This window comes from Myripristis murdjan, chromosome 22 (genome assembly GCF_902150065.1).
Source record: "Myripristis murdjan chromosome 22, fMyrMur1.1, whole genome shotgun sequence".
NCBI lineage: Eukaryota > Metazoa > Chordata > Actinopteri > Holocentriformes > Holocentridae > Myripristis > Myripristis murdjan.
The window spans coordinates 8407076-8420171 of record NC_044001.1 but is presented as its reverse complement, the minus strand read 5'-3'; the positions used below and the strand labels follow the sequence as shown (position 1 = coordinate 8420171).

The 13096-nt window shown below is 41.9% G+C and overlaps 2 protein-coding genes across 4 annotated transcripts in view; both read left to right on the top strand.

The window, feature by feature from the left end:
* The window catches only part of trim9 (tripartite motif containing 9), a 40788-nt gene extending 34648 nt beyond the window's left edge, over window positions 1-6140 (top strand). For both annotated transcript variants that reach the window (XM_030081959.1, XM_030081958.1), the window contains 3 exons: window positions 900-1203; window positions 1766-1928; window positions 3090-6140. In XM_030081959.1, the coding sequence (XP_029937819.1) occupies window positions 900-1203; window positions 1766-1928; window positions 3090-3167 (545 nt within the window). In that variant the 3' untranslated portion in view covers window positions 3168-6140. The remainder of the gene's footprint in view (window positions 1-899; window positions 1204-1765; window positions 1929-3089) is intronic.
* Window positions 6141-7136: 996 nt separating this feature from the next.
* The window catches only part of pygl (phosphorylase, glycogen, liver), a 33762-nt gene continuing 27802 nt past the window's right edge, over window positions 7137-13096 (top strand). For both annotated transcript variants that reach the window (XM_030044024.1, XM_030044023.1), the window contains exons 1-9: window positions 7137-7425; window positions 8141-8242; window positions 8434-8512; window positions 9000-9103; window positions 10198-10329; window positions 10586-10697; window positions 10989-11071; window positions 11252-11389; window positions 12667-12759. In XM_030044024.1, coding sequence (XP_029899884.1) covers window positions 7183-7425; window positions 8141-8242; window positions 8434-8512; window positions 9000-9103; window positions 10198-10329; window positions 10586-10697; window positions 10989-11071; window positions 11252-11389; window positions 12667-12759 — 1086 coding nt within the window. In that variant the 5' untranslated portion in view covers window positions 7137-7182. The remainder of the gene's footprint in view (window positions 7426-8140; window positions 8243-8433; window positions 8513-8999; window positions 9104-10197; window positions 10330-10585; window positions 10698-10988; window positions 11072-11251; window positions 11390-12666; window positions 12760-13096) is intronic.

The following is a 13096-nucleotide window of genomic DNA, read 5'->3' as shown; positions in this document are numbered from 1 at the left end:
TGGACGGCTCTCATCGCAGACTGTCTCCACCGCTCTCGTCCCCCCCTGACCATTGCCCGTTTTCATCAATGCAATCGTCACTCTAAAACCAAGAGGTGGGCAATTTGCTACTCGGTGGGCTGCACTTATTAAGCTTCCAGGATGGGCTTCTAATAAACGTCTTTGTTTATTTCCCCCGGGAAATATACCGTTGGTTTGTAATGAAACTCCGCTGGACACAGTGACAACAGTGAAGGTCACGGAAAGGCGCGTCTAGTGGAGCCCACATAAATAGCAAAATGCCCCTCTGGGAAACTCTCATACTCGATTGTATGTGTTAGCTGTTATGTTATTATGTTTTCCAACCCTGGGTCACACAGTATTTGCAGATAATTCTTAGCACTTGTATTACTTTAATTGGAGTGCAGTGTAGTGCGCCCGACTCCCATAGGGTTATGATTATTATGGTAAATTATTTGAATCTCTTGATCTTTATGGTATAAACATAATACATTAAGGCTCCATGCAACAGACAGACAGATTAAACACAGTGCAGATGGGAAGGAGATAAAATAAAATGCAGTGTGCTAAGATAAGATGCTAAAATTTGACTTAGTTGTGGTATTTTCTACAGATATCAGAGTGGCTACCACCTCAGATTAATGCTAAACATCACAGCCAATCATAGATGTTGTTTCATAATATTTTTCCTTACATTAAATTTATGATTCCCTGTGTAACTTCACCTCATCCAACCTCCATTTTCTAGCCACTTATCACCTTTGTAAAGTCAATCCAATGTGCTTAAAGTAATGTCCTGACTGTCTTATTTATCATGGTCACTGATATTATTGATGCTAAACTGTGTGTGTGTGTGTGTCTATACCTGTGCATGTGTGTGTGTGTGTTGTGCTCTGCAGTCGCTTGGTTCACATTCGACACGGCCTCTGCCCACCCGGACATCATCTTCTCCAACGACAACCTGACGGTGTCGTGCAACAGCTACGACGACAGGGTGGTCATGGGCAACTCCGCCTTCTCCCGCGGCGTGCACTACTGGGAGATGACCGTCGATCGCTATGACAACCACCCGGACCCGGCCTTCGGGGTGGCGCGGGCCGACGTGCTGAAGGACGTGATGCTGGGGAAGGACGACAAGGCCTGGGCCATGTACGTGGACAACAACCGCTCGTGGTTCATGCACAACAACTCACACACCAACAGGTGAGCGGAGGAGCTGCTGCTGGTGGTGCAAATGTGTGTGCTGCCTGCATTTTATCTCATCATCATCATCATCATCATCATCATCATCACTGCAACCATGCACCAGCAAAGAAGTCTGTGCAGTGAGGATGCTTTAACTTCAGCAGAATCCTCCATCATTTTAAGATGCACATGGATTTTTTTTGTTGAAAATGCAGAAGCACTAGTGGTAATTCAGTATATATCCACACTAGGGCTGCAACTAATTAATATTTTCCTTGCCAAATAACGTGTTATGAGTCATTTTGGCCATTAAATGTCAACAATAATGACAAATGCTTGTGGTAAGTTGGAAGAACTGAAAGTGAAGTCAGACCAGCGGCCAAAAAATATTATTAATTTTGTAAAGAGCAGAGAAAAGTAGGTAAATCTTAGCATCTTGGTGATCTTAAATTGGTTATTTACTCATTTAATGTTGTGTCCATCAGCGTCAATTCATTGTGATTGACACATTGGCTCTTACTGTGTGTGAGCATGGTGTCGCCCGTGTCCGTGGCTGATTTCTCTCTGTGCGGCTGTGCAGGACGGACGGTGGCATCAGTAAAGGCTCTACAATAGGAGTGCTGCTCGACTTCACCCGCGGGATCCTCATCTTCCTCGTCAACGATGAGCAGCAGGGCCCCGTGGCGTTTGAAAACCTGGAGGGCGTCTACTACCCGGCGATCAGCCTCAACCGAAACGTCCAGGTAGAAAAAGTCCTCAAACTCTGCTATGAATGGTGCTGTTTATGTTATTTTACAATGTACATTTATTAATGGTGGTATAAATACAATGCAGGAATGATACATATGTTTTTTAAGCAATTTACAGAGGCGTTTTGTTGTTGTTGTTGTTGTTGTTGTTGTTGTTCATTGTGGCATTTATATCAGTGAAATGTGGGGAATCAGAGGTAAAATCAGACACTGAATGAGGAGATTTCAAATATACTTGTTTTATATAAATGATTTAGTTGGTAAAACTGCTTTTCATTTAGCTGGGTTCATCTGAAACTGCAGTGTCAAGCCTCCACTCTGCTTAAAGGGACAGTTCACCCAAAATGCAAAGTTTAATCTGTAAATCCAAACAGGTTTGTGTGATTTGGAGAGGTTTCCACTCTGCTGCAGTTGCTGAAAAAAAAAAACAGCGGAGGCAAAAAAAACAGGATTTCCCCACAGGGCTCAATAAAGCATCACATCAATATTATTATTATTCATTATTCATTATGACTACTGTGGGTCAAAGGAGGTAAATTGGCCTGAGGCCACCACTCCTACTTTTAAAATGAGTTTTACAGATAAGTGCTCAGAGTGTTAAATCTTGAAAAAAAAAAATCTTCAAAGACTTAACAATTTGGATTTGTTGTTGCTCTCAGCAGGATTTCTCATTTGTAGTCATGTCTATTGGTAATGATAGCAAACAGCCTCAAAAAAAAAAAAAAAAAAAAAAACACTTCAGTCACTTCAGTCATTGAGGTGATGGCTCAACAGCGCCATCTGGAGGTGAAAATGGGGATTTTTTTTAATGACTAAAGTCACTTTTCAAGAACAAAGTTTCAGTGACCCATATTCAGTAAATAATGATGCTGATTGAATCAATGGTATTTATCATATAAATAATTACTGGTTATATTACTAGTGTTGACTTGTGAATCTGTTTTTAGTATGATCACCTGTTATTTCTGTTTATATATTTCTAGAGATTTGGGCAGTTACAGTTTACACTCCAGTGACTGCTAATTATCTGTCCCTAACATGTGTCAGTTCAGGAAAAAAAGACATTCATGCTCTTGGCTACATAAAACTCAAAAACCCATAAGGGCTTGTCAAGTGGCCCTCCTTTAAATTTAAATTTTCTCCCATGCTCTGTAGGTCACTCTGCACACCGGCCTGCCCATCCCTGATTTCTACACACCCGGGGAGGTGGATCCCACCGGCTCTGTGTGCTGAAGACTCACCACTGTCCCGGGACTCCCCAGGGCTCATCCAGCCAATAATTAACCAACACCCCCACCCGCCCCCCATCCTTTCCTCGGCTCCCCTGACCGACTGACCCCATGACCCTCTGTATGAGGCCCATCCAGCGCTGAGCCATGCCTTGATCATACCTAAACCTTGGACACGTGGACCATCCGCAGAACAAACAAAACTGTGCTTTGCCATTTGTACATCGTGGGATCTTTACACGAGACAGATAAAAGCGAAAGATAGCGAAATCCTCTCGACAGACCTGGACTGGGAACATGAACATTAATGTCGTGACGGTATCCGGTGTGTCTGCTGTGCTTATTAAAGGAGAGAGCGTGGTTTTGTAGACGTGAAAATGAAAATGAATGAGTCTTAGAAAGGAGCCGCCATCATCCACATGGAACTGCACTTCTCTCTCTCTCTCACACACTCACACACACACACATACACACACACACACACCCCTACATTATCCTGTATATTAACTCTCCCCTCCCGGTCTCATTGGTCGCCAACATCACCATATATCTCAAACACCAGGGGGAGCACAATTAAAAAACAACTTTCTGTGTGGATGAAGAATGGGCAGCGGCTGCAATGATCCCTGGGAGAGAGCAATAGTGCGACTCTCAGCTGTGTTCGCGTTGTGTCGTCGTTAGTGTAAATGAGACGCTCATAGTGGCTTAGCTTGTGCGAACCCTCCATATTGTTTGTAAAAAAAAAAAAAAAGAATAAGAATAATAATACAGCATCAGCGTGTACATGCTATTGGACGCCAGGCTTTCACACCGCCTCTCTCCACAGTGCAGCTCTCAAAAGGGGGAGGGTGTAATTTTGTTTAATATGTAGTATCCTGCTAATTGATATGAGTATGAACAGTGTGAAAGATGGTGATGAAGGTTATGGTGACAATGTTAGAGACAATGATGATGATAATGATGATGATGTTGACTGGATTCACAATAGCTGTTTAAATAAGGTGCTATCGCAACTTAGTTATGGCTCTTTTACTGTAGGTGACTCAATCCTGGTAGTTTTGTACTGTTGTTATTGAAATGATCTTTTGCAAAGAGGTGTATAGCTAAATAAGTTATTGATGTTCAGAGTTTTTTCAACGATAATAATTCACCATTGTTCCTTTTATTTGATATATAGTTATTATTAAAACGAGAAAAAAACAAAGAGAGATGGTCCAAATGGGATATTATTACGTCGCTCAAAGCAGCAGTTTTGGATTTGGTTCTCAAACCGAACAGTTTCACTCATCGTGAGAATCCGGTTCGTCCAAAAGCAACAGCATGAACGGTGATGCGTCAGGGCAAGTTTTTGGTGGCAATGCATTTGGCCAGCAGTTTCTCCAGATGTTGCCTTGCGACAAAATGCTGCTAAGCCATTCAAACGCCGAGGTTGCCCAAAAGTTTGCCTGGTGCGTCACTGCCATAAGATTTTACACTAAGGTGCTATCCTGTGTTTCAGCTTCATGGGTGTGCCTTGTCCCTTTGAATACCCAACAGATAATATAACTTTGCTACCAACTAGATTCATTTGCTTCAGCAGAGTCTACTGTAACATCTGTGATGCCTGACTTCACCCTGCTGCTACATATTTTTACTATAGAAAAGGGCAAAACTCAGCGCTAGTTATGTTTCCTATGGATGTAACCACAGTATTTAAGAGAATTATACAGTCAGGTATGGCAAGGTGTCTTTCCTCTTTTCCGATTCCTCTGTGAATTTTTTTCCCTTTGGGGTTACACTGATTGTAAATCATCCAGGACTGATCCCACGTGGTTGGTAAATGAAATGGCTGTGCAAAGTAAACTATAGCTACAGTTTCCACTACAGTATGGCATGTGCTTGGGGTGCATCTAGATTAACAGAGTTAAACCAGACAAGGCCACTGCGGTGCTTCAGCAGACAGCAAGGCCTGCTGCTCTGCCTGCTGCAAGGCTGAATTCAAACATTTGATTTGTGCAACAGTGAATTGGTCATTTTTCAAGGTAAACCTTTTGTCTGGCTGTAATTAACACCGGACTCTCTGTGTGTGTGTCTCTAAAATCTCCACAATACAAAAGCAGGCCATTAACCAGCGGGTCACCGAACAGGGAGAGCTTCCTTTGGCTCAGACGCGGAGACGAGGACGGCCTTTATCACAGCATTACACAACCACAGATTCCAGGTCAAAAACAGACCGGGCTTTATCTGACAAAATAACAAACCACTCATTAAAATGATGTCATTCTCAACACATCCATATAGTTTGGGATGCCACACGTTTCTGTTACTTTTCAGTGTAATTACTGAATATATTCTGTGTCAGTGTGTGACGCTACTGACATAATTTACTGAAAATAACATATTATGGGTTGTTGAACATGCGTGCGCTGAAAATGTTATCCTATTTCTTTCCAACAGTGTGTGATTGTAACTTTTATTTATCAACCAGCCAAATACACCTTAATGTTATAAATGATCAAACTAGATGGTGAGGCCCGGGGAAGATTTCAAGTCTATCATTCAGCCTCTAAGCCCCTCCAAGGCAAACTTTTATGGATTATTAAAAAAACTAAACGGTCGCTGGGCGACACCGGATGCTATTTCTCCCAATGTACAGGTGTGTGTGTGTGTGTGTGTGTGTGTGTGTGTGTGTGCTATCTACATTATAACCTCATTTTAACTCCAAAGTGATTCTTTTTGCCCTGTTTGAGGATCCAGCGTGGAATGTCATGTTCTGTTATTTACAACGATGCTCAAATATGTCTATGGAGATTTTTATGAATATAATATGAACATTATTACTATGATTTTGACACTTATTATGATCACCCTTGTTATCATGCTAATTATATATGACTATCATGACCATATTACTGCTATTATTATGATTATTTGAAGTGTAATATGAGCTTCTGTGTTTTCTGTATGTGAAATATTCAATAAATAGGTGTCAATATGACATGGTGCCTGAAATATCTGTCCATCTATCCCTCTGTCTATCTATCTATCTATCTATCTATCTATCTATCTAAGTCTGTGTAATGATAGTCATACATGAAAACATTAGGTTAAGTATTACTTACATTCACCTGAGACCAATGTCAATAAAAATGAATATTTTCAGATTATTTATTTTCCCCTGTCTTCAAGCGAGCTTATCTTCATGACACTTACATCAGTTTTGACTCAAATATTTGTGTCTGCCAAATAAAAGATGGTAACCTGAGTTTAGGGAAGCTACTGTGAAAGTGTAGTTTTGCAAGCCACCGGTTACCTCACACTGGAAGGAGTTGAACTGAGGGGAAGTTTGTTGAAGCAGTCTCCTGTTAGAAATGAAACCCAAACCCAGAATGTAATATAAAATAACTAAAGGAATGGCAGCTTTAGTGTTAAAATCCCTGTTCATCATTCAAACCCCTGCCTTCCTTAAATTAGAATCCTTACTGCACCAAGGAGGATTACAAAACAACATAGAAAAAAAAAAAAACTACTCTTAATATTGGTTAATAAATATCAATTATCAGTGCTTGTGACTGGCAAATATCATATAACTACAGGTTTAATTTTACAAATTAAGATTCAAAACATGAAACAGTGAAGCAAAATAATTTTTGCACAGTTTCCTGGATGACTTAACCCTTTATACCCCAAAATAACTACAGGTTCAATAGAGAATTACACCAAAAATGACCAAAGACTAAATTATCTACATCTCTTACTGCTCTAATATGAATTTACTATCTTCAAGCTCCTGCAAAGGGTAGTTTAACATTTTCCTACTACTAAACCCCATTACTACACCCAATGTGTTCCTGTGTACCTGTGCAGGTTAGTGGAGTCGCTCCGCCGCTCAGCTGTGCAGCTCCTCCGGGGCCGGCCAGGGAAACACCCTCCTCCACAAACCAATGGCAGTGAGAGAGGAGGAGACTGCCGCAACAAAACTCCCACCACTTCACCTTTCAGCTCCACTTCAGCCGGACAAGTCGGGCAACCTGCCAGCCATGGCGACACCCCTCACCGACCAGGAGAAGCGCAAGCAGATCAGCATCAGGGGGATTGTCGGGGTGGAAAATGTTGCCGAGCTGAAGAAGGGCTTCAATCGCCATCTGCACTTCACTTTGGTGAAGGACAGGAACATCGCGACGCCCCGGGATTATTATTTCGCCCTGGCCCACACGGTGAGAGATCACCTGGTGGGGAGATGGATCAGGACGCAGCAGTTCTACTACGAGGCTGATCCAAAGGTAAAAAAGCTCCACCAGGGTCACTGAGGGTCACGACTGAGCTCAGTCCACTCCACCACTGTCAACACAACATGGGAAAATATACATTTCAGTGAGCTCAGAGATCTGTCCCAAAATATTCATAAGCTGGCCACAAGTGCACACATTTCACGTGTTGATGCCATTCATTTTTTCATAGCCTTTCATTTTAACAGTCTGCCACATGAAATAAGATATTCTACAACTAAAGAAAGAAATGCTTCTGAACTTTAAAGTATGTTTATGCATGTTTTCTAAACAGACCACAAAATGTGCTTTTGCTCATAGGTGACTTTTGAAATGCATTTTCCTCATAACACTCTGGATTTTGACTTGAGCACTCAAACTCAAACTGCAGATGAAAGGCATAAATATGTGTCGATTTTGATGGGAACCAGGTTGGGTACAAAGTGTTCCTGCTGCATCAAGCACTCTGAATTTCCAGGAGATATTTTTCAAATAGTTGCATCATATTTACACAGCTGTTTCCTGCAGCTACATGTTTGCGTACTCAAAATATTTTGATTCACTGCTCTGATACTGCATCTCTCTCTCTGCACCTTCGTGTTATAATCATGTCATCAGAGGGATCTTGTGCTCAGCCTGCATTGATTACTTACAAATAGTTTTCCCTCAGTCTCTCTTACTAAAGCTTGTCTTGTCTTTTTTGTCTTTGCATGGTGTTCTCCTCGTGCAGAGGGTGTATTATCTGTCTCTGGAGTTCTACATGGGCAGGACGCTCCAGAACACGATGATCAACCTGGGCCTGCAGAATGCATGTGATGAAGCCATCTACCAGGTAAAAGGCAGGGGAACAAGGCTACATTCACACAGGAGCCACAACCAGCAGCCCTCTGTGCACAAAACTCATGCAAAGGCTCATCCTGATGCAGGGAGTAGGCCATTTTTAGCCACTAATGATGTTCCTCTCTTGTCATTTAAATAAGTAAAAAGTAGGCCTTAGCATTGCCTTCTTCCCTTCTGCTGTAGCTTGGTCTGGACATGGAGGACCTGGAGGAGATGGAGGAGGATGCAGGTCTGGGGAATGGAGGTCTGGGCAGACTGGCAGGTACGTGGCTATAGCTTATTATTTTTTAAAATCTGCACACTCATATTAGGCAGTTGAGAGAAAGAGAAAGAGGTTTTTTATGTTTCCACACTTCTGAACAGTCCACAGTACAGCAGAGATGGAAAAAAAAAAAAAAAGAAAAAGACTAGACCGTTTTATAACTGAACCTGGAAAAATACTGTGCCAGCCCATTCCTTCCTGCACACTGCACCTCAGGAAATGCAAGCATCACAAGTTATTTTACTCGCCTGCAAACATTTAATTAGAACAATGCTCTATTGAAAAAAAAAAAAAAAGAGTCTACCTTGGCAGCTGTCCCTCATATAACTGTGCCTGTGAAACATTTGAAGCTTGCAGGCCATAGCCACAGACGTTTCGCAAGAGATGGCATGCACATTAGCACACTTATTTCCAACACACTACTTATTTCTACAAATGCTGTGTTTTCTGTATCTATATCTGATTCTGGTGTCTTCTCTTCACACAGCATGCTTCTTGGACTCCATGGCCACCTTGGGTCTCGCAGCGTACGGTTATGGCATTCGCTATGAATATGGAATCTTCAACCAAAAGATTAGAGACGGCTGGCAGGTAACTGCAGCTGAAATGTCTTTTTTTTCACAAAGCTGAAATCACCACAGACCATTAACTGCAATTTAATGGGCCTTGATAATGTAACTACAGATTCAAAGGAGCTTTTTTTGCTTAATATGATGATGCAAGATTCAGTTGGAGCCCAGTTTCACCATGCAAACGCCACAGCTTCTCTTTCTCCAGGTCATAGATCCTTTTTTTATCTTCTACTATGAAACTGGGGACTGTCTGATTGTGACACTGTTATGAGTCAAAGTTAAAAGGGGCCGTAAGTGGAAATGAACTAGGTCACTACATCACTAGCTAATGATTAATAGTGACTTAGCTTGTGCTCTGTACCCTTTAGCTCCACTGAAGTGGTGCAGCGCTCCCTGCAGTAACCAGTGGTGGTTGGCTTTAGGGAAAACAAACAAAAAAAAAAAAAAAACGATTGCATATTTTGTGATACGGATTCCCACAACTAAAGAACTTTGCCCCTTTTGATTTCTGCTGCTATTTGCAGTGCAAACCCTCAGTGTAAACATGCACTTTTGAACACACTTTTGATCTGGATTTATTTTCATTGTTCATTCACTGGGAGTGGATGAACCTGCACATCCAATCAGCTGTGTTTGGTGCATTTAACTTAGGGCTTCACACCGAGCCTGATCTGATAAGAAACTGATTGCTCTTGATGTAAGAATGTTCTACTTAATTAATCCCATTTCCTCCCACAGAGAGGTCAGAGGTCAGGTTCAGAGGTTCAGTGACTTGCTCAAGGGCACATCTGCACCCTGTTACCCCAGAGTGCTGTTTTATATTCTGACCCTCACAGTCAGAGAAGTCTGAGGAGTCATATGTTAAGTCCACATGGACTGAATATGCACTTTTTTAATTTTTGCACCGTTTTGCACTGGGCCTCCAAGACTGGATTAATAGCACATATATTTTTTGCCATTATGCTGTCCTCAATTTACTGATTTTGGACTACTAACCAACCTTCACACCTGGCCTTAAGGAACTGTTTATATAAAGGCGTGGCTCCTCTCTCCTGCTATCAGTATTATACTGTCATATTGAAATTCCTTGCAAACCATTCTTTGTTGACTTAGGTGGAAGAGGCAGATGACTGGTTGAGGCATGGAAACCCATGGGAGAAAGCCCGTCCTGAATACATGTTACCTGTTCACTTCTACGGACGAGTGGAGGAGACAAAAGAAGGCTCCAAATGGGTGGACACTCAGGTACCGCAGATGCATATACATTTATAGATCGCTGACCTACATTTTTATGCATTTGTGACCGTTATTTCACTAGGAAAAGTGGCACCATTTCCATGGAAACATTCATTTTGAAATATGTTTGTATATCAATATAAAATTTAGTCCACCTTGTAGAGTTAGGACATATTTTTGTATCATGCTGTGTCATGCTTTGTGTCCTCACCCTGCCGTGTCTTGTTATTACTGCTGACTCTGCGGCGCTGTGTTTTGGCTAAAGGTGGTTCTTGCCATGCCCTATGACACACCCATACCTGGCTACATGAACAACACCGTGAACACCATGAGGCTGTGGTCTGCTCGCGCTCCCAACGACTTCAACTTGAGAGACTGTAAGCGCCAAAGCCAATTCTGATGTTTTCTCATGCACCATTTCCCTTTTGCAATAATGCTTCTGTATTTCCCTGTAATTTTCAAAAGCTTAACTTTTGCAAGAGAGAAGCAAGCCGCTGCAGCAACAGCACCTTGCAGCAAGGGCTTCTGTGTTGCAAGATGACACAAAAGCAGCAGCTTCCTCCTCTCCTGCAGAGTGTATTTTGCATCTTTAATTACAAGCAAATTGTAAACACAGATGCAGTCCCTGCTGTATCGAGGAAACTGAAATGTCTTCCAACTGTTTTTAGTTAATGTGGGAGATTACATCCAGGCTGTTCTGGACAGAAATCTGGCTGAGAATATCTCTCGTGTGCTGTACCCCAATGACAATGTAAGTTCAGTATTTAGTATTTCAGCTCAAGGTGTGCATGCATTTGTAACAACAGTGATGTGTGAGCATTTTTTTCTTGTCAGTGACAAAGGAACATCTTCTTCTCCTGGGAATATTTTGGCACATATTGTTGTACCGTGTATCACATTTGTCCTGTTTCTCTGTAATCCGGTGCTGCAGTTCTTTGAGGGGAAAGAACTTCGCCTGAAGCAGGAGTACTTCGTAGTGGCAGCCACACTCCAAGACATCATCCGGCGCTTCAAGACCACCAAGAAAGGCACGGCCGGACGCACCTCCTTCGAGAGCTTCCCTGACAAAGTAGGCCTCAGGAACAAGTTCATACAGCGAGCTCCTAAAGTAGCTGGTAGTGGATGGAAAGTGGCACAAGGACAGTGAGGCTGAAGTGCAGGCCATCTGTTTTAAAGAGACACTTAGGTAATTTATGACCCCTACTGGTCAGCAGCAAGAATTGCAACAACACCAATAGAGCTGATTACCCCTGTCACCTTACATTATGGCAACGAATCAATAAATAAATAAGTGGAAAAGACATTTTTCAAACTAAAGACATAGCAAGTAGATGAGTAAATTAGCCAAAGTAGAGCATACTACAGTTTACAATACTGTTTTGTCATTTTCTTTTCTGGCTTGAGAAGGAAATGTGTGAGGTACGGGTGTAAATCTTTAGCCAAACATTGTGTCAGCTCTATTCAAAATGTACTAGTTGGTTGTTCGATCTTAGAGAAGTTTTCTTTTTCAGAAACCACAATTCAAGTCAGTGATTCAGCTCCTTTTGCAATGGGAAAAAAATCAGACAAAAGAATTACTGAAGCACTGTTTGTTCTCAAAAAAAGAACACATTCTTAACAAAAATGCACAATGCTTTTTTTTTTTGAGAATCATCAATGATTCAATTCAAAGCATATCATATTCTTTCAGGCCAGTCAGAGATTCATTCATTTATTTCTTTGAGCAGACTGATGTTGATCGACGGAGTTTACAATTGATACAATGAACGAATCGCTGCACCTTTAGTATCTGGGCACTCGCTCGTAGCGTCATCCTCTGTCTCTGCCCTGCTGAAGGTGTCAGTGAGGAGTGTTTGGGTGTGTCCTGAAATTCAAAAGTGTGGGAACGTTTTGTTCTCAAGCACAGGCTGGAAAGGGAGTTGTGAAAGCCGGAAACCTCAACTCTGAGTCACAGTAATCAACAAAACCCTGCAGGTGTATCGTGATCATTTTATGCTAAGAGGCAGAGGAAACCTTTCTAACTGGCCCCTTAATTCTAAGGGTTTTTTTTTTTGCCATAGTACATGAACATTAACCAACCACAGTCCTGTTTTTACATGGCTCTCATATTTCAGCCTGTCAGAGCTGACTTTGTTAATTGTCAATCTAATAATGCTGAAAATAGCCCAGAGGTAAAACTGAAAGCATGCACTTCACCTTTATTGTCATCTCACAATAAAGCTGATTAGACTGTTTAACCAAAACAACATGCAACAGGTTGCAGATCAAGCATTTATGGAGCGGTACTTCAGCATCAATTATTGATCTGGATTTGACCCAGTCACTACAGGACAATGTGTTTTGCAGGTTGCCATCCAGCTCAATGACACTCATCCGGCCATGGCCATCCCAGAGCTGATGAGAATCTTTGTGGACATCGAGAAGCTTGACTGGGACACGGTGGGTGAGAAGGAGAGGTGGCATACTACATACGACACTGGTTTTTAGGCTGGATTTTAGTGACTTACAAGGAGCGCAAAAGTGGAAAAGGCTTGAATTTGTAGATCAGCGACATCACAACACAAAGGGAGATCGAGGGTCAAAGCTACAGTTCCCAAATGATACAACAGTAAGAAATATTCCTGTGTCTGTTCTTTTTTAGGTTAAGAAATAAAAGCCAGGCAGCAGAAGTAAAGTTTTTATTTGAATGTTTTAAAACCCTGCCAGTCCGATCAGCGGGTTCAACATTACAAATTTATGCCGCACGTCTGAGCTTTGCTGAAACCGACAGAACTTT